The sequence below is a fragment of the Oncorhynchus clarkii genome, chromosome 13, assembly GCF_045791955.1.
Source record: "Oncorhynchus clarkii lewisi isolate Uvic-CL-2024 chromosome 13, UVic_Ocla_1.0, whole genome shotgun sequence".
NCBI lineage: Eukaryota > Metazoa > Chordata > Actinopteri > Salmoniformes > Salmonidae > Oncorhynchus > Oncorhynchus clarkii.
The window spans coordinates 52,761,132-52,784,394 of record NC_092159.1 but is presented as its reverse complement, the minus strand read 5'-3'; the positions used below and the strand labels follow the sequence as shown (position 1 = coordinate 52,784,394).

Sequence of the window (23,263 nt, the reverse complement as noted above, 5' to 3'; positions counted from 1 at the left end):
TGTTCTATCTCTCTCTCTGACTCTCTCTCCTTCCCCTCTTTATGTTCTATCTCTCTCTCTGACTCTCTCTCCTTCCCCTCTTTATGTTCTATCTCTCTCTCTGACTCTCTCTCCTTCCCCCCTTCCCCTCTTTATGTTCTATCTCTCTCTCTGACTCTCTCTCCTTCCCCTCTTTATGTTCTATCTCTCTCTCTGACTCTCTCTCCTTCCCCCCTTCCCCTCTTTATGTTCTATCTCTCTCTCTGACTCTCTCTCCTTCCCCTCTTTATGTTCTATCTCTCGCTCTGACTCTCTCTCCTTCCCCCCTTCCCCTCTTTATGTTCTATCTCTCTCTCTGACTCTCTCTCCTTCCCCTCTTTATGTTCTATCTCTCGCTCTGACTCTCTCTCCTTCCCCCCTTCCCTCTCCTTTACCTCTTTCTTTTGTCTCTCTCTCTCTGACTCTCTCTCCTTATTATGCTCCCTTCACACACTATTTCGGGTTTCTTTTTCCTTTCCCTCTCTCATTTCCCCTCTCTATCTCTCTCTCTTCTTATATCTCCCGCTCCCCGTCTCTCTCTCTACCCGTCTCTCCCCGTCTCTCATCTCTCTCTCCCTGTCTCTCATCTCTCTCTCTCATCTCTCTCTCCCTGTCTCTCATCTCTCTCTCCCCCTCCAGGCCAAGTCAAGGTAGTGTTTGTTCTTTATAAGAACTTGGGCTCCTTCCTGTCTACGGAGAACGCCACGGTGAAGATGGAGCTGGAGGCGGCACCAGGGGAGCGGGGATTGGCGGTCAACTCCCACGTCATCGCCGCCTCCATCAATAAAGAGTCCAGCAGAGTGTTCCTCACTGAGCCGGTGGTGTTCACACTCAAACACTTACAGGTATACACTTACATTTAATGTCATACGCTTACATACTTACAGAACGGCTCATAATAATGGCTTGAACAAACCATGTGTTTGATACCATTCCACTCATTTTTACCTTTATTTAAGTAGGCAAGTCAGTTCAGAACAAATTTTTATTTTCAATGACGGCCTAGGAACAGTGGGTTAACTGCCTGTTCAGGGGCAGAACAACAGATTTGTACCTTGTCAACTCGGGGATTTGAACTTGCAACCTTCCGGTTACTAGTCCAACGCTCTAACCACTAGGCTACCCTGCCTCCCCATTACGCCTCAGACATTACCATGAGCACATTCACCTCAATTAAGGTGCCACCAACCTGTGACCCACAAACTCTCCCATACACACAATACACTCCCATACACACAATGCACTCCCATACACACAATACACTCCCATACACACAATATACACCCATACACAATACACTCCCATACACACAATATACACTCATACACAATACACTCACATACACACAATACACTCACATACACACAATACACTCCCATACACACAATATACACCCATGCACAATACACTCCCATACACACAATACACTCACATACACACAATATCCACCCATACACAATACACTCCCATACACACAATATACACCCATACACAATACACTCCCATACACACAATATACACTCATACACAATACACACAATACACTCCCATACACACAATACACTCCCATACACACAATATACACCAATGCACAATACACTCCCATACACACAATATACACCCATACACAATACACTCCCATACACACAATACACACCCATACACACAATACACACCCATACATAATACACTCCCATACACACCCATACACAATACACTCCAGTATACACACTTCACTCCCATACACACACCCATACATAATACACTCCCATATACACAATACACACCTATACACAATACACTCCAATATACGCACTACACTCACGTAATAATTACACTCACATACACTTGCATGAACCGAAAGGTTGCAAGATCGATTCCCCGAGCTGACAATTTAAAAATCTGCAGTTCTGCCCACTGTTCCAAGGCCATCAATAAAAGTATGAATTTGTTCTTAACTGACTTGCCTAGTTAAACTAAGGTAAAATACATTGTAAAATAATAATAAATAAATAAACATAAATGTACATTGACATAATTTACACATACAGGAGTTTAAACACTACACCACATACTGTACTGTAGTAGACAAACAAGCCCATACACATACTGTACTGTAGTAGACAAACAAGCCCATACACATACTGTACTGTAGTAGACAAACAAGCCCATACACATACTGTACTGTAGTAGACAAACAAGCCCATACACATACTGTACTGTAGTAGACAAACAAGCCCATACACACACTGTACTGTAGTAGACAAACAAGCCCATACACACACTGTACTGTAGTAGACAAACAAGCCCATACACATACTGTACTGTAGTAGACAAACAAGCCCATACACATACTGTACTGTAGTAGACAAACAAGCCCATACACATACTGTACTGTAGTAGACAAACAAGCCCATACACACACTGTACTGTAGTAGACAAACAAGCCCATACACATACTGTATACAGAGCATCAAACCCTACGTCCCCCACACTGTACACACTGTTCTGTTACTGTACACATGCATTACAATATATTTCACCTCTCACCCTTTCTCTCTCTCTCCCACATATTTGCCAACTGTTTAAATAGGCTGTATTGTCTTTCCCTGTCATCTGCTTGTACTGTATAGAAACATGTTTAAATGGATTGCAGCACTTTATGTTCGTTATTTATGTTTGTGTGTTGTTATAAAGCCTGCGACAGAACCATTTACCTTGGGTATCAATAAAGTGAATTCATTTTCATTTGAAATTACCCCCTCCACCCCCCCTCTCTCTCTCTCACTCTCTCCCTCCAGTTGGAGAACCACTACAGTCCCAACTGTTCGTTCTGGAATTACTCTGAGCGGTCGATGACAGGCCAGTGGTCGTCTCAGGGCTGTAGACTGCTGGACACCAACAGCACACACACCACCTGCTCCTGTTCCCATCTCACCAACTTTGCTGTGCTCATGGCCCACCACCAGCCTGATGTAGGTCCAGTGGATATTACACACACACACATACACACACATACACACACACACACACACACACACACACTCACACACACACACACACACACACACACACACACATACACATACACATACACACACACACACACACACACACACACACACACCACCTGCTCCTGTTCCCACCTCACCAACTTTGCTGTGCTCATGGCCCACCACCAGTCTGATGTAGGTCCAGTGGATATTACACACACACACACACACACACACACACACACACACACACACACACACACACAGGCATACAGACAGACACACAGACACACAGGCACACACCAAGGTTATTATAGTAAATCATCAGCCGCCTCAGTGTTGTTTTAGAGAATTTGGCAGTACGTCCTACGAGCCTCACAACCACAGACCACGTATTATTACTCCAGCCCAGGATCTCCACATCCGGCTATACTGAAACTGTTATCTTTGACTCCAAAACGAACTACAATAATAAAAACCATCAAGAATTATGTTCAATTTTAGTCATTTTGGAGGGGGGGGGTGATCGAATGGGGTTTTTAAGCTTTTTTTATAGGGTCTTCGGAATTTTCGGAATCTGGCGGGTCACGTTGGGATTGACTTTATAATTTAAAGGTAGACTCATCGAGATGACGTTGCCATGAGCAGCACCACATATATTGGGCGCGTTTGAGTGGTAAGGCTAAAGTGGTAAGGCTAAATATACAGTGCCTTGCAAAAGTATTCATCCCCCTTGGTGTTTTTCCTATTTTGTTGCATTACAACCTGTAATTTAAATTGATTTTTATTTGGATTTCATTTAAAGGACGTACACAAAATAGTCCAAATTGGTGAAGTGAAATTTTAAAAAATGACTTGTTTCAAAGAATATTTAAATATTTTAAACAGAAAAGTGGTGCGTGCATATGTCTTCCCCCCTTTGCTATGAATCCCCTAAATAAGATCTGGTGTAACCAATTACCTTCAGAAGTCATATAATTAGTTAAATAAAGTCCACCTGTGTGCAATCTAAGTGTCACATGATCTAAGAATATATACACCTGTTCTGAAAGGCCCCAGTGTCTGCAACTCCAGTAAGCAAGGGGCACCATCAAGCAAACGGCACCATGAAGACTAAGGAGCTCTCCAAACAGGTCAGGGACAAAGTTGTGGAGAAGTACAGATCAGGGTTGGGTTATAAAAATATCAGAAACTTTGAACATCCCACAGAGCACCATTAAATCCGTTATTAAAAAATTGAAAGAATATGGCACCACAACAAACCTGCCATGAGAGGGCCGCCCACCAAAACTCATGGACCAGGCAAGGAGGGCATTAATCAGAGATGCAACAAAGAGACCAAAGATAACCTCGAAGGAGCTGCAAAGGGCAATAAATTGTGGCCAGGGCAATAAATTGCAATGTCCGTACTGTGACACGCCGAAAACAGCGCTACAGGGGGACAGGACGGACAGCTGATCGTCCTCACAGTGGCAGACCACGTGTAACAACACCTGCACAGGATTGGTACATCCGAACATCTGTGGGACAGGTACAGGATGGCAACAACAACTGCCCGAGTTACACCAGGAACACACAATCCCTCCATCAGTGCTCAGACTGTCTGCAATACGCTGAGAGAGGCTGGACTGAGGGCTTGTAGGCCTGTTGTAAGGCAGGTCCTCACCAGACATCACCGGCAACAACGTCGCCTATGGTCACAAACCCACTGTCGCTGGACCAGACAGGACTGGAAAAAAGTGCTCTTCACTGACGAGTCGCGATTTTGGGTGATGGTCGGAATCACATTTATCATCGAAGGAATGAGCTTTACACCGAGGCCTGTACTCTGGAGCGAGACCGATTTTGGAGGTGGAGGGTCCGTCATGGTCTGGGGCGGTGTGTGACAGCATCATCAGACTGAGCTTGTTGTCATTGCAGGCAATCTCAACGCTGTGCATTACAGGGGTGATTGACATTCCTGTTTTGCAGTTTCTCAATCCCATTGAGCAAGTCTGGGACCTGTTGAATCAGAGGGTGAGGGCTAGGGACATTCCCCCCAGAAAGAAATGTCCGGGAACTTGCAGGTGCCTTGGTGGAAGAGTGGGTTAACAGCTCACAGCAAGAACTGGCAAATCTGGTGCAGTCTATGAGGAGAAGATGCACTGCAGTACTTAATGCAGCTGGTGGCCACACCAGATGCTGACTGTTACTTTTGATTTTAACCCCCCCTTTGTTCAGGGACACATTATTCAATTTCTGTTAGTCACATGTCTGTGGAACTTGTTCAGTTTATGTCTCAGTTGTTGAATCTTGTTATGTTTATACAAATATGTACACATCTTAAGTTTGCTGAAAATAAGCGCAGTTGACTGTGAGAGGACCTTTATTTTTTAAAATGAATTTACATATACAGTATGTGAATCACGGCAAAGTGTGCTCCTGTTTCAGTCATGTCTTTGGTCACTTCCCGTGGGTCAAACAAAAACACCATAATGATTGGTTGACAATAGAGCCTCCTACAATTCAGGCAATGGCTACAGGATAAAGTTGATGAAGAGCAAATGCAGAAACTTGAAGTTGACTGCAGTCAAAACTTCATGATCTTTGACCACATGGTTTTTGTCAAGTTCATGCAGTTGTCATATAGGCACAAGTCCGACAGATTTTATCCCCATAATGCAACACACTTTGGAAGGCTGTGACCAAAAATGGTCAACGACTTGACAAAAGTGATCAAACGTGCCCTGTTTCTGCGATACCTCTTGGACTCTTGACAAATGTTATTACACCTTGCTGAAACAAGCAAGGTGTTGTAGCAAACTATAAATAAAATGGGCTTGGAACCGCTCACCCTGGCAATTTGACTGTTAAACTCATGGGTACACTCGCAGTGGCTGCCTGGTATTGTGACGCAATCATTTCCACGGTAATGTAGAATGTTCAGTGAAATTATGTTAACTGATGTGGCTAATACAGTGGAATATATGTTTATGTAATCTCATTAGAGCTGAATCTACCAATCACAGCACATATAATTAAGAATTTGAATACTAGAATGGACATGAACCTTCTTATGATTGGATAAAGATCTGCCATTTTGGTTAGGGAGTTGGTCTGTTAGCTAGCTAGCCATCCAATTGTAGAGGAATAATTCCATTCACTTTTCAAAGAAACTGCCAATATGCCAAAATTCTATTCAAACAATGCAGTCAATCCACATTCATAAACTTGCTGAAATCAGTTGCTGATGGAATGTTGAGGGTTTATTAAATAGCCCCTCTAGTAATTTAACAGGATCTCAATGACACAGCACATATTGATGGCCTCACTAGATAACACACCCACAGTCATATGATGACTAAACTCCACCCATTCCTACAATACCCCCACCCATTTCTACAATTTCTCAAAACAGGAAGTAAAAGCAGGAAGTAAAAACAAGACATTCATAGACATAGCTATGCATGCAAGGACTGACCATGCATGATATCCAAATTATAGTTTTAACCTTGTTTTTTATGCTATACATTGTTTGTTTACATTTACTTTGTTTACAGAATAAACAGGCTTATTTTTGAAGTCCTGATGGGGTACGACAGTTGAACTAAGCTAATTTATAAGTAATATTCATGTCATTAATTTACAAGGCTGTATCTAGCAACTGCTGATTGCCCCTTTACACTAAATACAAACTAGTAAAGTGAATGTGAAACTAACTGAAACTAAACTGAATTAAACAATATTCTTCAAACTAATAGATAGAAACTAAACTGATTTAAACAATGTTCTTCAAACTAATAGATAGAAACTAAACTGATTTAAACAATGTTCTTCAAACTAATAGATATAAAATGAATATAAAACACTAAACTATAATAACCTTGGCGCACACACACACACACACACACACACACACACACACACACACACACACATACATGCACACACATGTACACACAAACACACACACATGCATGTAAACACACACACACTTACTCAAACTACTCTCTCTTTCTCCTTCAATCTCTCTCTCTCTCTCTCTCTCTCTCTCTCTCTCTCTCTCTCTTTATTTCTCCCTCCCACGCACTCACACTTACAAATTCATGTCCTGCAACTCTGACTGACATTCACTTGAATGTGAATGTCATGTATTTTTTCAGGATGTCTTGTCTTCTTGTCTACATTTTAGCTGAATGAGAATACATTTACAAATATAAACTCTCTCACCCTTTCTCCTTGTCTCCCATCATTCCTACCTCCCATCCCTTTCCTCGCTATATCTGTCTCACCTCTCCTCTTCCTCTTCTCCCCCATCTCTCTCCCCCACCCCTTTTCCTCCCTCTCCATCCCCACCATCCCTCTCTCCACAGTACCCTGGGAGGATGCATGAGTTGATCCTGTTTGTGATCACCTGGGTGGGCATAGTGATCAGCCTGGTGTGCCTGGCTATCTGCATCTCTACCTTTTGCTTCCTGAGGGGCCTGCAGACCGACCGCAACACCATCCACAAGAACCTCTGCATCAACCTCTTCATTGCAGAGCTCCTCTTCCTTATCGGAATCGACAAGACCCAGTACCACGTGAGTAGGGGAGGGGAGAGGGAGAGAGGGACATGTAGCCTGGTTCCAGATCTGTTTGTGCTATCTTGTTAAGTCATAAAGACATTGTCATGTGGCATGTGAAATAACTGATCTGGGGCCAGGCTAGGGGACAAGTGCCTCGTACATGGAACACCTAATACAGGACAGAGAGACGTCTGTCTCGCACTTGGAACACCATCAGGCAGACTAAAGGGGAAGTGCTTTTCATTATGGATCATGAGAATGAAAAGGTCCTCCGTTACAGGGCTTGAATGACCCTATGCTCTCCTTTTCTGGATCTTACTCACCTTCCTTTGCTATTTTCCCTTTCTCTTTCACTCCTTTTCACCACTCTGTTTTTTAAATCTCTCTTTTCTATGTTATTTTACTCTCCTTCTCATTCTTTCTCTCTCTCACTCCCTGACCTCCCTCTGTCTCCCTCTTTCTCCTTCTCCTTCTCTCTGTCTCAGATTGCCTGTCCGATCTTTGCTGGGCTGCTTCACTTCTTCTTCCTGGCTGCATTCTCCTGGATGTGTCTGGAGGGGGTGCAGCTCTATCTGTTGCTGGTGGAGGTGTTTGAGAGCGAGTACTCCCGCAAGAAGTACTACTACCTGTGTGGCTACTGCTTCCCAGCTCTGGTGGTGGGCATCTCGGCAGCCATAGACTACCGGAGCTATGGGACCAAGAAAGCGTACGTGTGAAGCAGTCCCTTTTCACCTGCAGATTGAGAGACAGGATTATGCTAGTTTAGAGTGCCTAGACTATTCCCCTGACAGGGAATGTAATATGGAGTGTAGTTTGAAGAGGATTGTTCTCTTTCGTTGTCTTCCCCCCATGGACAAGGGTTTTGAACAGTTAGCCGAAGCCTGCTGATTAGCTTCTATAAGATATCCTCCGAGACAGGGAATGAGTGTGTGTGTGATGTGTGATTTGTGTGTGTGTGCGAGTGTGATTGTGATATTTGAATCTTTTCCTATGTCCCATGTCTAGGTGCTGGTTGCGGGTGGATAACTACTTCATCTGGAGCTTCATTGGCCCTGTTTCTTTTGTTATTATGGTACAGTCATTCATTATGATGCTATTATGACCAACTGTATTACATTCTTTTTCATTCAGGCTACTTACTTATTTACTTAATCCTCATCGGGCCTGTACTAAAGACTAACTTCACAAATATTACAACAATTTAAGACCAGAGGGTGTTCTAGGATTCCACTGAATGTGTTGTAGAGGTGTGTAAACTTTGACCTTTCCCCCCCTAGCTGAACCTGGTGTTCCTCATGATCACCGTGCACAAGATGACCCGCAACTCCTCTGCCCTAAAACCTGACTCCAGTCGCCTCGACAACATCAAGTGAGTCCCACTCAGCAGATGTTAGGGGTCAGTGAAGCCTCCCAGGTCATGTGATTAGGGTATTTCCTGTATCAGTGAGACATGGGTTGGAAATCTGAAAAAATGAAGGAAAAGCAGAATAATGTTTGTCATATTGTCCAGACTGGTTACATAGTAGATGTAAATCCAGGACACTTAAATTAGTATGATATGTTATGTCTGGTGTTTTTACATAAGACAGAAGGTTACTTAAGGCAAAAACAAAAGTAGGGTGTTTGGTCGGGGTTGATGGGTGGACAAATAACATAAACGTCTAGCAACCCAAAGGTTGAGTGTTTGAATCTCATCATGGACAATTTTAGCTAATTAGCAACTTTACAACTAGTTACTACTTTTTAGCTACATTGCAACTACTTAGCATGTTAGCTAACCCTTCCCCTAACCTTATAACCCTTCACCTAACCCTAACCTTAACCCTTTTAGCTAACCCTAACCCTTTAACCTAACTCCTATCCTTAACCATAAATCCTTAACCTTAAATTCTTAACCTTAAATCCTAACCTCAAGAGCTAGCCACCTAGCTAACGTTAGCAACAACAAATTGGAATTCATAACATATATACGTTTTGAAATAATGGAGATCCACAAATGAATACATACCGTAACATATCATACTAAATGTAGTATCTCAGATTTAGGTATAGTATAATACAACATGCTCTGAGACCACGTTGTATTGTAATAACAATGAGTCATTTTCAAAGCAGATATTCCAGATAGTAGGTTCAAAGCCAGTACAGTTGAGACACATGCATCTTAAGGCAAAACAGCCATGCTGGGTAGAGGGTTGGCTTCGGTCTGTGTGAGTGGTTTCATTGTGATGCTAAGCTAACATTAGCATGCCCTCTCCTCCCCAGGTCATGGGCTATTGGGGCCTTCGCCCTGCTCTTCCTGCTTGGTCTGACCTGGTCCTTCGGCCTCCTCTTCATCAACGAGAACACGGTCATCATGGCTTACCTCTTCACCACCTTCAACGCCTTCCAGGGCATGTTCATCTTCATCTTCCACTGCGCTCTGCAGAAAAAGGTAACTCAAACACTCACATATCTAAAAGGGACCTTTTCTATTGAGTAAACTAAGCATAACATTTTAAATAGATATGATGGAATATAATTACAGTCTGCAGCCTGATTTATGTTGTTACTTTCCCTTAATAATTCCTGTGAGAAGGAGGTGATTATTTAACCAAATTTTAATTAAACAGGGTAATTATGCACGGTACATCACTAGGTGCACTATTCAGAGCTCTGTCTATTTGAAATGTTAATTTGCTCAAAGCATGTATGTCTTTGCCTGATGAAAATCTTGCCCTAAAAGGTCTGAGTCCGTATGTTCAGAATGAAAAATCCATAAATGTATATTTCTTGTGTAATTTATATGTCTAGGCTACATTGAGGTTTTTCTTTAGCTGTTTTAGGCTATCTGGCATTAGCCTTAGGGCCTAACTGTACATGCACCAATAAATAGCCTACATGCCAATCTGAAAATTATTTTGGGAACGGGTAGAAAAGTTAACTTTGACCCACGGAGGCAAAAAGAACAATGTCAGAGTTTAATTCAAGAGAAAAGCTAAAGAATGGAGAGTTGAAAATAAAGAGAAGGGAGGCCAGAAAAGTTAGAAGTGGTAAAAGAGGATGATAGCAGCGCTGGCTATGTTATGTGTGATGGTTGTGAGGCACTATACAAATTCAACAGACACAAGACGAGGACTCCAAATAGGCCTATGACACGAGAAGCGAACTGTAGCCTACTGTTCAGATGGGTTAAATGGAAACGGAAATCTGGACACTGACTGTAGGTCTATAACCTCTCACATAGCCTTAATAATGCTGCAGAATTAAGCATTTCTTGTAGTAAAATGATACAACAAATGTAGACTATATTTTGATTCTGGGACAGGAGTGGAGAAATATGATTTCTTTCAGCATCTTGAGAGAATGTGAATGTGCAGTTAGATACTGTCTGCAAAGGTGCTCTCTATATCAACATCATAAAAGCTGATAGTATTTCAACCACATAAAATATGCATCCAGGCCGAACTGAAATGTTAACAGAAACATGTTGGGTCATTTTCACAGCTTACAACCGGTCAAACTGGTGTCATTTGGAAATGTAATAATTTTCCCTAAACATCTTTCCTCCACGAAAGAAGCAGAGATGACAAAGAACTTTAGCCTACCTGTCACGTTCTGACCTTAGTTCTGTTGTCATGTCTTTGTTTTAGTATGGTCAGGGCGTGAGTTGGGTGGATTGTCTATGTTCTTTTTTCTTTAATTTGGGATTTCTGTGTTTGGCCTGGTATGGTTCTCAATCAGAGGCAGCTGTCAATCGCTCTTCCTGATTGAGAACCATACTTAGGTAGCCTGGTTTCACTTTTGAGTTGTGGGTGATTGTTTCCTGTTGTAATGTTTGTTTCACATTTCAGGACTGTTTCGGTTTTTTGTTTGTATCGTTCACTTTGTTATTTTGTATTCTTTAGTGTTCAGTTTAATAAACTAAAATGGACACTTACCACGCTGCACATTGGTCCGATCTCTCCTACTCCTCCTCCTCAGAGGAAAAAGAAACCGATGACACTACCGATATTAACTAGATTGAAGGATTCATTCTATCAATTTATGATCTTATTCTGGTGATCAATGGTTTATTTAGTCTTCTAAGGCAACATATAATGACAAAAGAGAAGGTCTAATTATAGACAAGATGACTTTTTATTTTACCTTTATTTAACTAGGCAAGTCAGTTAAGAACAAATTCTTATTTTCAATGACGGCCTAGGAACAGTGGGTTAACTGCCTGTTCAGGGGCAGAACAACAGATTTGTACCTTGATGGCGCAGGGATATGAACTTGCAACCTTTCGGTTACAGGTCCAACGCTCTAACCACTAGGCTACCCTGCCGCCCTGACTAACTAATAGCCTACCAAAATGTTGAAAATTAGAAGCAGAAACATATCTAAATCAGGCAACAACAAAAAGTCTTGCGCCTCCTGTCAAAAAAATCGTTCCTCCATCTTTGACTGTAGCCTACAGCAAATGTTCTATATTAGCGGTTCCGGTGCAGATTTTCACTTTATCACATATAGTTGTGCGGTTGAGGATGGGTTACTAGCAGTTATGGGCAGGTGCAGGTGAATAAACAGCCGAATCGCGCACCACTAGTGTGTATGTATGCGAGTCTACTGCTTACATGCGTGTGTCTAAGCCATGTTTGCCCTCTCTCTCCATGCAGGTGCATAAGGAGTACAGTAAGTGTCTGCGTCACTCGTACTGCTGCAGCCGTACCTCCACCACCAGCTCCCACGGCTCCCTGAAGAACTCTGCCCTGCGTGCCAACAACCGCTACTACACTGGCAACCAGGCCCGCCACGCTGCCGCACACAGACAGGTCAGTGAACGGACATACACACACACACGCACACACACCACAAACACATACACACCACACACACACATGTGCACGCATGCATACATGCACAGACTCTAAGGGACTACATGGGTGCACACACAGGCCACATCATGCCATACACAAACCCACAGATTACGGGTACACGCACCAATCTACAAAGTGTAGGCCTGTCCCATACCAAATTCTCTTTGACAACACACCATACACTCTTTCTACAGTTGACATACCGGCTATCACACACTTCACAAATCTAATATCATCTCTATTTGGATCTACCACGTCTCAATCTGACTTGTTTATGTTAGTATGCCTACTGCGTGAGCTTATTTACTTCATGTATCTCTAGTGGCATGTATGTGTTTGCTTGTTAGTTTTAGACAGATCCATGCAAGCTTGGCAATGTTCCAGCCTCACATAGTTACAATATCATATCATATTGTTTATTCCTGTCTGTCTATCTATCTGTCTGTCTGTCTTGTTAATATCTGTCTGTCTGTCTTGTTTTGCTTCACTGTGTGCTTTTCTTCTCCGGCGTTCCAGAGTCGGATCCGCAGGATGTGGAACGACACGGTTCGGAAGCAGACGGAATCTTCCTTCATGGCGGGAGACATCAACAGTACTCCTTCGCTCAACCGTGGTGAGACTCCCCACCCCCTTAACCCCCCTCTAACCCCCCTGCTGTCCCCCTCTCCAATCACGCACACCTCTATGGCAGGCTCATCAGAACTGACAGACAGACAGGCAGAACGAAGTAGGAGCACAGCTGAGTCTACTGTCAGAGACAGAGAGCGAGGAAGAGGAGCCAGTATACATTGACACGAGCAATAGCCTGAGCAGCCGGTGGCATACCGTCGCCGTGGCAGCCATCGTCATGTGGATCAGAATTATCTGGGAGGGAGGGAAGAGTTGATGATGACAAAGAGGTAGTCGCTAAATCAACCGTCACTCTTTATGTTAATTTCATCCATTTTGTTTTTAATGAACTGATTAGCGTACGAGCTGGCTGGGGGTAATTAGTCTTATTGAAGAGAGTGACAGGAACAAGTGAGGGAGGGGTGCGAGGAGAGGAGGAGACAGTAAGAAGAGAGGAGGGGAGGGGAAGGAGATTCGCTTTCCTGGAAATGACATCACGGAGGAAAAAGTATACACTGAGTATACCAAACATTAGAAACACCTTCCCAATATCCACTCTGCAAGGTGTTGAAAGCGTTCCACAGGGATGCTGGCCCATGTTGACTCCAATGCTTCCCACAGTTGTGTCAAGTTGGCTGGATGTCCTTTGGATGGTGGACCATTCTTGATACACACGGCAAACTGTTGAGCGTGAAAAACCCAGCAGCGTTGCAGTTCTTGACACAAACCGGTGCGCCTGGCACATACTACCGTACCCCATACACAATCCATGTCTCAAGGCTTAAAAATCCTTCTTTAACCGGTCTCCTCTCCTTCATCTACACTGATTGAAGTGGATTTAACAAGTGACATCAATAAGGGATCGTAGCTTTCACCTGGATTTACCTGGTCAGTCTGTCATGGAAAAAGCATGATGTATGTTTTGTATACTCAGTTTATAGGGAAAGTGGAAGGAGGATGTGAGCGACAGAGGAAGCTGGGATAAAGAGAGGAGTAGGGATGGGTGAAGGACGGATAGAGGAGGGATAGAGCTAGAGGGAGAAACGCTAAACAAAGGCGCTGCCAAGTGCGAAGTCCTTTCTTTTCCCAAGCGTTTGAGAAAAGTTTGTCATTGTTGGCAGAAAGCGAAAGATGGCAGCGCCATTCGAGAGACAGAGAGAAAGCGATAAGTAAAGAGAAGGAGAGACGCTATCATGGAGCAATAATTAAATGGGACGAATCTCGGCGAGAGCCGCTGTCTTCGTTGTTATCGCTGGCATCTCTTATCTCTTTGATTTCCCCACTTAACTTCTTTATCAACTTGTTTATCTTCAGACAATAGTGATCTGTCCAGGAGACAAGGCGTGATGAGGCTTCCTCCTCTCTGAATGAAGCTCCCCAGATTCCCAGTGCCTGCCCTACTTTCTCTCTCCAACACTTAAAAGTTGTTGTTTTTAAATTGTCGACAGGATATTCTTTCCAGGTGTTTCTGGACAGCTAATCCTGAGTAATTTGGTGTGGAGAGAAACAGGGACAAGAGAGCGAGAGAGAGAGAGAGAGAATGAGAGAGGGGATAAAAGAGTGACTGTGTGCGTGAGGTAGAGAGCAGGAGAAAGAATTGGAGAGTGAGTGAATGAGGGAGTTGATGGGTGAACGAACTAACAAAGAAATGAAAGAATGTGAGTGTTTTAGTGTGAAATTCTCTCTGTGAATTTCTGTCTTTCTCATTGTCTCTGTGATGAATGGTTTGGTTGAGACCTGATGGTTGCACTTCGCCTTAGACCACTCTCCGTCATGCTGTCCTATTTTTAATTTCATGGCATTTCTATTCGACCGCCTGGGGCTGAAGCCATACATGGGCATTATAGAACATTCTCAATGTTCCATTTCTTTGAATTATATTTGTCTAAAGGTGGCATTCGCATTTCACTGTGAAATGAACTGTGTTTCAATGACTGCACTCTCTGACTACGTAATGATATGCATTAGTATTCCCCCTTCGACTACGTTGTAAGATACAGAACAATATTCCAAATGGCAACGCTGCCTGCAAACAGCACCTTTCCGCAGGAAATGTATTTTACTCACAAAGGTTACAATAGCAAGGTAAACACATTCAGGGGTCTACTGTAAAATACATTACTCTGTAGAACATTACTGTGACATACATATCGATTTGAATAGGAATTTAACATGTTTTTGAATAAACTGTCAATGGCCTGTATTACTATGTATAATGTTAATTATGTATTATGTATAATGTTCATTATGTATTATATTTTGAGGTATTGTTATGACATTTATACAGTGCCTCTAATTATATTGTCTGTTATATTTTTGTATTATCATATAAAATGTTGTTAATATACCAAAACAAACCTAAAAAGATGTTTATGGTAAAGTAGATGTTTATGATAAAGTAGATGTTTATGGTAAAGTAGATGTTTATGGTAAAGTAGATGTTTATGGTAAAGTAGATGTTTATGGTAAAGTAGATGTTTACGGTAAAGTCGATGTTTACGGTAAAGTAGATGTTTATGGTAAAGTAGATGTTTACGGTAAAGTCGATGTTTATGGTAAAGTAGATGTTTATGGTAAAGTAGATGTTTATGGTAAAGTCGATGTTTATGGTAAAGTAGATGTTTATGGTAAAGTAGATGGTTATGGTAAAGTAGATGTTTATGGTAAAGTTGATGGTTATGGTAAAGTAGATGTTTATGGTAAAGTAGATGTTTATGATAAAGTAGATGTTTATGGTAAAGTAGATGTTTACGGTAAAGTCGATGTTTATGGTAAAGTAGATGGTTATGGTAAAGTAGATGTTTACGGTAAAGTCGATGTTTATGGTAAAGTAGATGGTTATGGTAAAGTCGATGTTTATGGTAAAGTAGATGGTTATGGTAAAGTAGATGTTTACGGTAAAGTCGATGTTTACGGTAAAGTCGATGTTTACGGTAAAGTTGATGTTTATGGTAAAGTCGATGTTTATGATGTTTTGTCTCTTTCTCTTAGCCACCATGGGAAACCACCTCCTGACCAACCCAGTGTTACAGACCCGTACCGGCACCTCTCCCTACAACACCCTACTAGCTGAGAGCTTCACTCCCCCTTCTCCTGGGGTCTTCAACTCCACCGGTAAGTAAACCTTAGTGTGTGTGTGTGTGTGTGTGTCCGTAGTGCGTGTGCTTCTGCATATTATGCAAATATATTTTCTTATTTTTTTGCGTCTAAATATTTTTCTGTCTGTTAGTCTTTTTATGCCTCATTGTGTGTGGAGGATGGAAAAAGTGTGTGTCTGTTTCACTGGCGGTGAGTGTGTGTATCTGTCAGACGGATTCAGCAGTAGAGAGAGAGAAAGCCGTGCCAACTGCCTAGCCATCTGGCCAGGTCTCTAATCCTGCCTTGTTGATATGAAGAAGCAGAAATTGATTAGAAGTAAAGCTTCATCTGTGACTGAAGGAGAAATCTTGGGGACAGCTTCCCTTCTCAGACTCTCCCCAGAGTAAATGTGTCACATACAGTTGTAATGCTGTGATAATTCACTGAGAACAGCAGCAGACAGCGGTGGCTAGAGTGATTGAGACAGTGGACTCCATTCAGATTCATGTATCTGAGTTGTTCGGGTTTATGGAGCATTTTGACTTAGATACTAGAAATACACTGAGTGTACAAAACATTAAGAACACCCGCTCTTTCCATGACAGACTGACCAGGTGAATCCAGGTGAAAGCTACGATCCCTTATTGATGTCAGTTGTTAAATCCACTTCAATCAGTGTAGATGAAGGGCAGGAAACAGATTAAAGAAGGGTTTTTAAGCCTTGAGACAATTGAGACATGGATTATGTATGAGGACCTTTCAGAGGGTGAAGGGGCAAGACTAAACATGTAAGTGCCTTTGAACGGGGTATGGTAGTAGGTGCCATGCGCACCTGTTTGGAACTCAATATTAGGAATGTGTCCTTAATGTTTTGTACACTCAGTGTATATACTGTTGAAGTCGGAAGTTTACATACACTTAGGTTGGAGTTATTAAAACTCATTTTTCAACCACTCCACAAATTTCTTGTTAACAAACTATAGTTTTAGAAATGTACATGACATTAGTAATTATTACAACAATTGTTTACAGACAGATTATTTCACTTATAATTCACTGTATCACAATTCCAGTGGGTTAGAAGTTTACATACACTAAGTTGACTGTGTCTTTAAACAGCTTGGAAAATTCCAGAAAATTATGTCATGGCTTTAGAAGTTTCTGATAGGCTAATTGACATAATTTGAGTCATTTGGAGGTATGGATGTATTATAAGGCCTACCTTGAAACTCAGTGCCTCTTTGCTTGACATCATGGGAAAAGGAAAAGAAATCAGCCAAGACCTCAGAAAACAATTGTAGACCTCCACAAGTCTGGTTCATCCTTGGGAGCAATTTCCAAATGCCTGAAGGTACCACGTTCATCTGTACAAACAATAGTACGCAAGTATAAACGCCATGTACGCAATCCCAGAACAACAGCAAAGGACCTTGTGAAGATGCTGGAGGAAACAGGTACAAAGGTATCTATATCAACAGTAAAACAAGTCCTATATCGACATAACCTGAAAGGCCATTCAGCAAGGAAGAAGCCACTGCTCCAAAACCGCCATTAAAAACAGACAGACTACTGTTTGCAACTGCACATCGGGACAAAGATGGTACTTTTTGGAGAAATGTCCTCTGGTCTGATGAAACAAAAATAGAACTGTTTGGCCATAATGATCATCGTTATGTTTGGAGGAAAAAGGGGGTGGCTTGCAAGCCAAATATCACCATCCCAACCGTGAAGCACGGGGCTGGCAGCATCATGTTGTGGGGGTGCTTTGCTGCAGGAGGGACTGGTGCACTTCACAAAATAAATGGCATCATGAGGATGGATAATTATGTGGATATATTGAAGCAACATCTCAAGACATCAGTCAGGAAGTTAAAGCTTGGTCACAAATGGGTCTTCCATATGAACAATGACCACAAGCATACTTTCAAAGTTGTGGCAAAATGGCTTAAGGACACCAAAGTAAAGATATGGGAGTGGCCATCACAAAGCCCTGACCTCCACCCTATAGAAAATGTGTGGGCAGACCTGAAAAGCGTCTGCGAGCAAGGAGGCCAACAAACCTGACTCAGTTACACCAGCTCTGTCAGGAGGAATGGGCCCAAATTCACCCAACTTATTGTGGGAAGCTTGTGGAAGGCTACCCGAAATGGTTGACCCAAGTTAAACAATTTAAAGGCAATGCTACCAAATACTAATTGAGTGTATGTAAACTTCTGACCCAATGGGAATGTGATGAAAGAAATAGAACCTGAAATAAATAATTTTCTCTATTATTGTTCTGACATTTCACATTCTTAAAATAAAGTGGTGATCCTAACTGACCTAATACAGGGACTTTTTACTACGATTAAATGTATTTGGTTAAGGTGTATGTAAACCTCCGACTTCAATTGCAGTATACTAGATAGATCTTCTGGCAGTAGCCCTTAGGTGGTAGTCCTACTTTGTATTCCCTATTCTTACAGTAGAGCTATCCAGAGTACTCTCATAGTACTGTAGGTCTTAAGTAGAGGCGCTATCCAGTGTACTCTCATAGTACTGTAGGTCTTAAGTAGTAGAGCTATCCAGAGTACTCTCATAGTACTGTAGGTCTTAAGTAGTAGAGCTATCCAGTGTACTCTCATAGTACTGTAGGTCTTAAGTAGAGGCGCTATCCAGAGTACTCTCATAGTACTGTAGGTCTTAAGTAATAGAGCTATCCAGAGTACTATCATAATACTGTAGGTCTTAAGTAGAGGCGCTATCCAGAGTACTCTCATAGTACTGTAGGTCTTAAGTAGTAGAGCTATCCAGAGTACTCTCATAGTACTGTAGGTCTTAAGTAGAGGCGCTATCCAGAGTACTCTCATAATACTGTAGGTCTTAAGTAGAGGTGCTATCCAGAGTACTCTCATAGTGCTGTAGGTCTTAAGTAGTAGAGCTATCCAGTGTACTCTCATAGTACTGTAGGTCTTAAGTAGAGGCGCTATCCAGAGTACTCTCATAACACTGTAGGTCTTAAGTAGTAGAGCTATCCAGAGTACTCTCATAGTACTGTAGGTCTTAAGTAGTAGAGCTATCCAGAGTACTCTCATAATACTGTAGGTCTTAAGTAGAGGCACTATCCAGAGTACTCTCATAGTACTGTAGGTCTTAAGTAGTAGAGCTATCCAGAGTACTCTCATAGTACTGTAGGTCTTAAGTAGAGGCGCTATCCAGAGTACTCTCATAATACTGTAGGTCTTAAGTAGAGGTGCTATCCAGAGTACTCTCATAATATTGTAGGTCTTAAGTAGAGGCTCTATCCAGAGTACTTTCATAGTACTGTAGGTCTTAAATGGAGGCGCTATCCAGAGTACTCTCATAATACTATAGGTCTTAGGATGGTAGAGCTATCCAGAGTACTCGCTCTGTGCTCCCTCCTCTCTATCTCTTCTCTGTCTGTGTGCTCCCTGCCTGACTGAGAGGGAGTGTGCCAGCCAGTAGAGAGTTACTATAGTAGCAGCCTGTTGTGTTGTAGTAGAGGCCTGAAATTGTAGACAGCATCTCTGTTTAATATTTTAAACACTCTCTGCACAATGCGTCAGGCAGCCTGACGGCCACGGGGTCCGGCTCAGCAGCGGCAGGGACATTTTTAGAACCCTGAGAGGAGAGGAAGTAGGAAGTGTACTTCATTAGAATGTCTAATTAGCCCTTCCACCACCGCCATAGCAACAGCCGACGAGTCTTGATTAAAATCATACCACGCATTAAAAATTAAATCCACACCGAACCGCAGTCTAACGCGGATTTGCTTAGTGAAGCCATGCCTCACCATGCCTCTCATTTCGATGCGATCACCCTGTGATGGCAATTTGGGAGGAAAATCACAACATATTTTGGTGTGTTGAAGGCGCGTCGTAGAATAAGCATTACTGCTACTTTATGAGATGGTGGTGCATGCATTATGGATGTACTGAATCACAGGCTCGCAGACAGCAGAATATACCACAGTGGTTTCTGTGTGTGTGTGTGTGTGTGTGTGTGTGTGTGTGTGTGTGTGTGTGTGTGTGTGTGTGTGTGTGTGTGTGTGTGTGTGTGTGTGTGTGTGTGTGTGTGTGTGTGTGTGTGGTGTAAATGATGTCAAAACTACAAGTTGTGTGTTTGTTTATGAGGCCGTTTGTGTGCCTGTGCTTTATCAATGATTTATAGATGATTTACACTAGATGACTAACAGGAGGCGCTGTTTTGAAGCCCCCACTCCTCCATCTTGGCACACCCTCACCGTTGTAAAAATTTTGGGGGGAAGCTATGGAAAAGCATTTATTAATGTCTACATTTGTTTTTGTCACGTTTATTATATTATAGAGCTAAACATAAAATAAAAAATATATATCATTTTTGGTTCTGACATTACTGTCCCCACTACAACATCAAAATACTTAAAAATACATGTCATTGTGTCCTTGAAACATTGAATTAACATACTGTATAATTCCATTAATTCCTATATGGCTGACCGGTGGCTTCAAAGCCTCTTACTGGCTAATACATTGACTTGTATATTTGTTTGAGTGGTTTGACTTTTGTTGTGGGTATTATTGGCTGATGTGTTCTCTTGTTGGTCTTTATCATAGCAATAAAAGCTATTGATTGTAGAGAGAGGGAGAGCAAAATAGAGCGACAGAGAGAGAGAGTGATGAAAGAGAGAGAGTGATGAAAGAGAGAGAGAGGAGGAGTAAAAGTGACTCACTCACCAGTATTTTTCATTCCTTTCTTTGTGGCATCTCCATGGATCTACAGGAACCTTCCGTGACCCAAGTATGTCCACGTCTATAAACCTTTATGTTACTATCAGTGTGTATTATAGTGTTTACACAAATATTATATTTTCTCCAAATAATAATGTTTAAGCCCTAATTCTATTTAATAACCCCTATGTGTTGTGTGTGCTGTGTGTTTGTGCAGAGAACACTCTGTGTAAGGCCCGTGATCCATGTGGTATGGACACCCTGCCCCTCAATGGTAACTTCAACAACAGCTACTCCCTCCGCAGCGTGGGGCCGGTGGGCGGTGGCGGGGGCAGCTGTGACTTCCTGGGCGGGGGAATGGGGTGTGCAGACGCCCCCCCTCCCCTCCTCAACCCCCGCGGGTCTGAAACCCTGGGCGGGGACGGAATACGGCGCAACCTGTCTGACGCAGCTGCCTTCGAGAAGATGATCATCTCTGAGCTGGTGCACAACAACCTGCGTGGGGCAGGAGCTGGGGGCGGGGATAGGGTATGTGGTAGTCTGGCGAGGGGCCCTCCTCATGGCGGAGTAGGCCGAGGCACGGGAGTAGCTGTGCCAGAGCCGAGCATCAGCCTGGACGACGATGAGGACTTCCTGTCCAGAGAAGGCGGGCGCCAGAGGACGCCGCAGGACGTAGAGCTGCTCTACAAAGCCCTGGAGGAGCCGCTGCTGTTGCAGAGAGCCCAGTCTGTCCTTTACCAGTCTGACCCCGAGGAGTCAGAGAGCTACACGGCCGACCTTACAGAGAGCCTGGGCCACAGTGGCCACAGTGGGCACAGCGCCGGAGGCCAGGGGTCTGGGGGACAGGGCCCTGACTCTCCCGCCAGGGACTCCCTGTACACCAGCATCACCAACCTGCGAGACTCGCCCTACCCGGACAGTAGCCCCGAGCCCCTGGAGGTGGTGCCCCGCTCGGCCCAGCCCCCTGAGGAGCTCTATTACAGCTCTGGGAGGCCCGCCCTGGGGTCTCGAGGAGCACCCATGCAGACCTTCTACCAGGCCCCGCCCCCCAGGAGGCCCAGTAGGGAGGGGGAGGGGCACCCCGGCCAGGAGCCCACCCACAGCGAGGGAGACGGACAGATGCAGCTGGTCACCAGCCTGTGACTGGAACCGGGAGGATGCGGACGGGGACCAAGATGATGAGGATGAGGATGAAGGCTGGCTGGTTGCCTCCTCAGAACCCGCCTCTCTCTCTTTCTCTCGCTCCTCTCCACTTCCTGCTTGATTGGTTGCCTTTTTTCCCCTCTTTATTTGTATTGAAAGATGAGCGAGCAAATGTACATTTAAGGAGAGTTTTAGCTGTCTCCACGGCAACAGTCTTATCCTAGAGAACCTCCGCTGTCTGGTGGAGTGATGGCTGAGTTGTTCTTCTCTGGAACATTCATCCGCTCTCTCCTTCTCTCTTTTCAACATCCCCCTTTCTCTTGGCACGCAGCAGACAGATGCCAAGTCCAGCACTCTGAATGTACCAATCCAACAAACCCCTTATACCTTACTCCTACAGAGCTACAGATATTTCTCAACTTAACTTTGTTCAAAGTCCATTTTATTTAATTTCACTGAATTTCTACAAACATTCCTCTCGAGAAATTGGTCTCATTTTCTAGTTCCCTTTTCTCTTTCCCTTTTTCATGTTCCATCTCTCTTTTTGTTCACTCATCATTTGCTCGGCGTAGTTAGCTGTGGAGACAGGGGATATACTGTAGTAGCCTATTATACCGTAGGAAGAAAATCTCTGAAAGCTACTTCAGTGTTGCCAAAAATACATTTTCCCAGCCAGAACAGAAACTGGAGCATTCGCACACACACAGACATACACACACACGCTCACTCACTCACAGAAGTGATTGTTTCTGAACATCAGACACAACCCTCCATCTGAGTAAAAAGAAGCCAGAACAATTGTTCAGACAAAGGCAGTTGGAGCTGTCTAAGAGTAGTTGCCTTTATTTTATCTTGCTATGAACTGACTCTTATGTACAGAACTAGAGGAGAGACTGAGGAAGTAGGAAGTACACCACAGGACAGGAAGGCTGTTTGAGGGGTCAAGGGTCAGGGGTCAAGAGGTAGATCTTTAGGACTCGAGGAACGGACAAGGACTTTTTTTTAATTTGGGCTTTTTTGTTATTTTCTTCAGACATTTGAAAAGTAAAAGACTGCTTTACTAACTTTGAAGAAGAATATGTTATCTTGGTGACTTTCTGTTGCGTCACCCGGAGGGTTATTAAGGGACAGATTGTGCACCCTTTAAGAATGGATGCCCTCTTCAATGGATGTGTCCACGTCACCTATGTGTGGTTGTGACAGAATGGACTCTAAATGTTGGAACCACTTCAGCCGTTACGCAAGTCTAACCCTGTACATAGGAACCACACAAACTACAGTACTTACTCTACTCCTACCGTGTAAATACAGAAACCAGATGAAGA

At 43.1% G+C, this 23,263-nt stretch overlaps 1 protein-coding gene across 1 annotated transcript in view; it reads left to right on the top strand.

Annotated features, from left to right (window-relative positions):
• LOC139365071 (adhesion G protein-coupled receptor L1-like) overlaps window positions 1-22,721 on the top strand; it is a 251,969-nt gene extending 229,248 nt beyond the window's left edge. Inside the window, exons 17-29 of the mRNA XM_071102434.1 lie at window positions 658-863; window positions 2,652-2,657; window positions 2,820-2,993; window positions 7,364-7,573; window positions 8,044-8,264; window positions 8,564-8,630; window positions 8,836-8,927; window positions 9,824-9,992; window positions 12,199-12,354; window positions 12,916-13,012; window positions 16,000-16,122; window positions 20,848-20,865; window positions 21,013-22,721. Coding sequence (XP_070958535.1) covers window positions 658-863; window positions 2,652-2,657; window positions 2,820-2,993; window positions 7,364-7,573; window positions 8,044-8,264; window positions 8,564-8,630; window positions 8,836-8,927; window positions 9,824-9,992; window positions 12,199-12,354; window positions 12,916-13,012; window positions 16,000-16,122; window positions 20,848-20,865; window positions 21,013-21,938 — 2,465 coding nt within the window. The 3' untranslated portion in view covers window positions 21,939-22,721. The remainder of the gene's footprint in view (window positions 1-657; window positions 864-2,651; window positions 2,658-2,819; window positions 2,994-7,363; window positions 7,574-8,043; window positions 8,265-8,563; window positions 8,631-8,835; window positions 8,928-9,823; window positions 9,993-12,198; window positions 12,355-12,915; window positions 13,013-15,999; window positions 16,123-20,847; window positions 20,866-21,012) is intronic.
• Window positions 22,722-23,263: the final 542 nt, after the last annotated feature.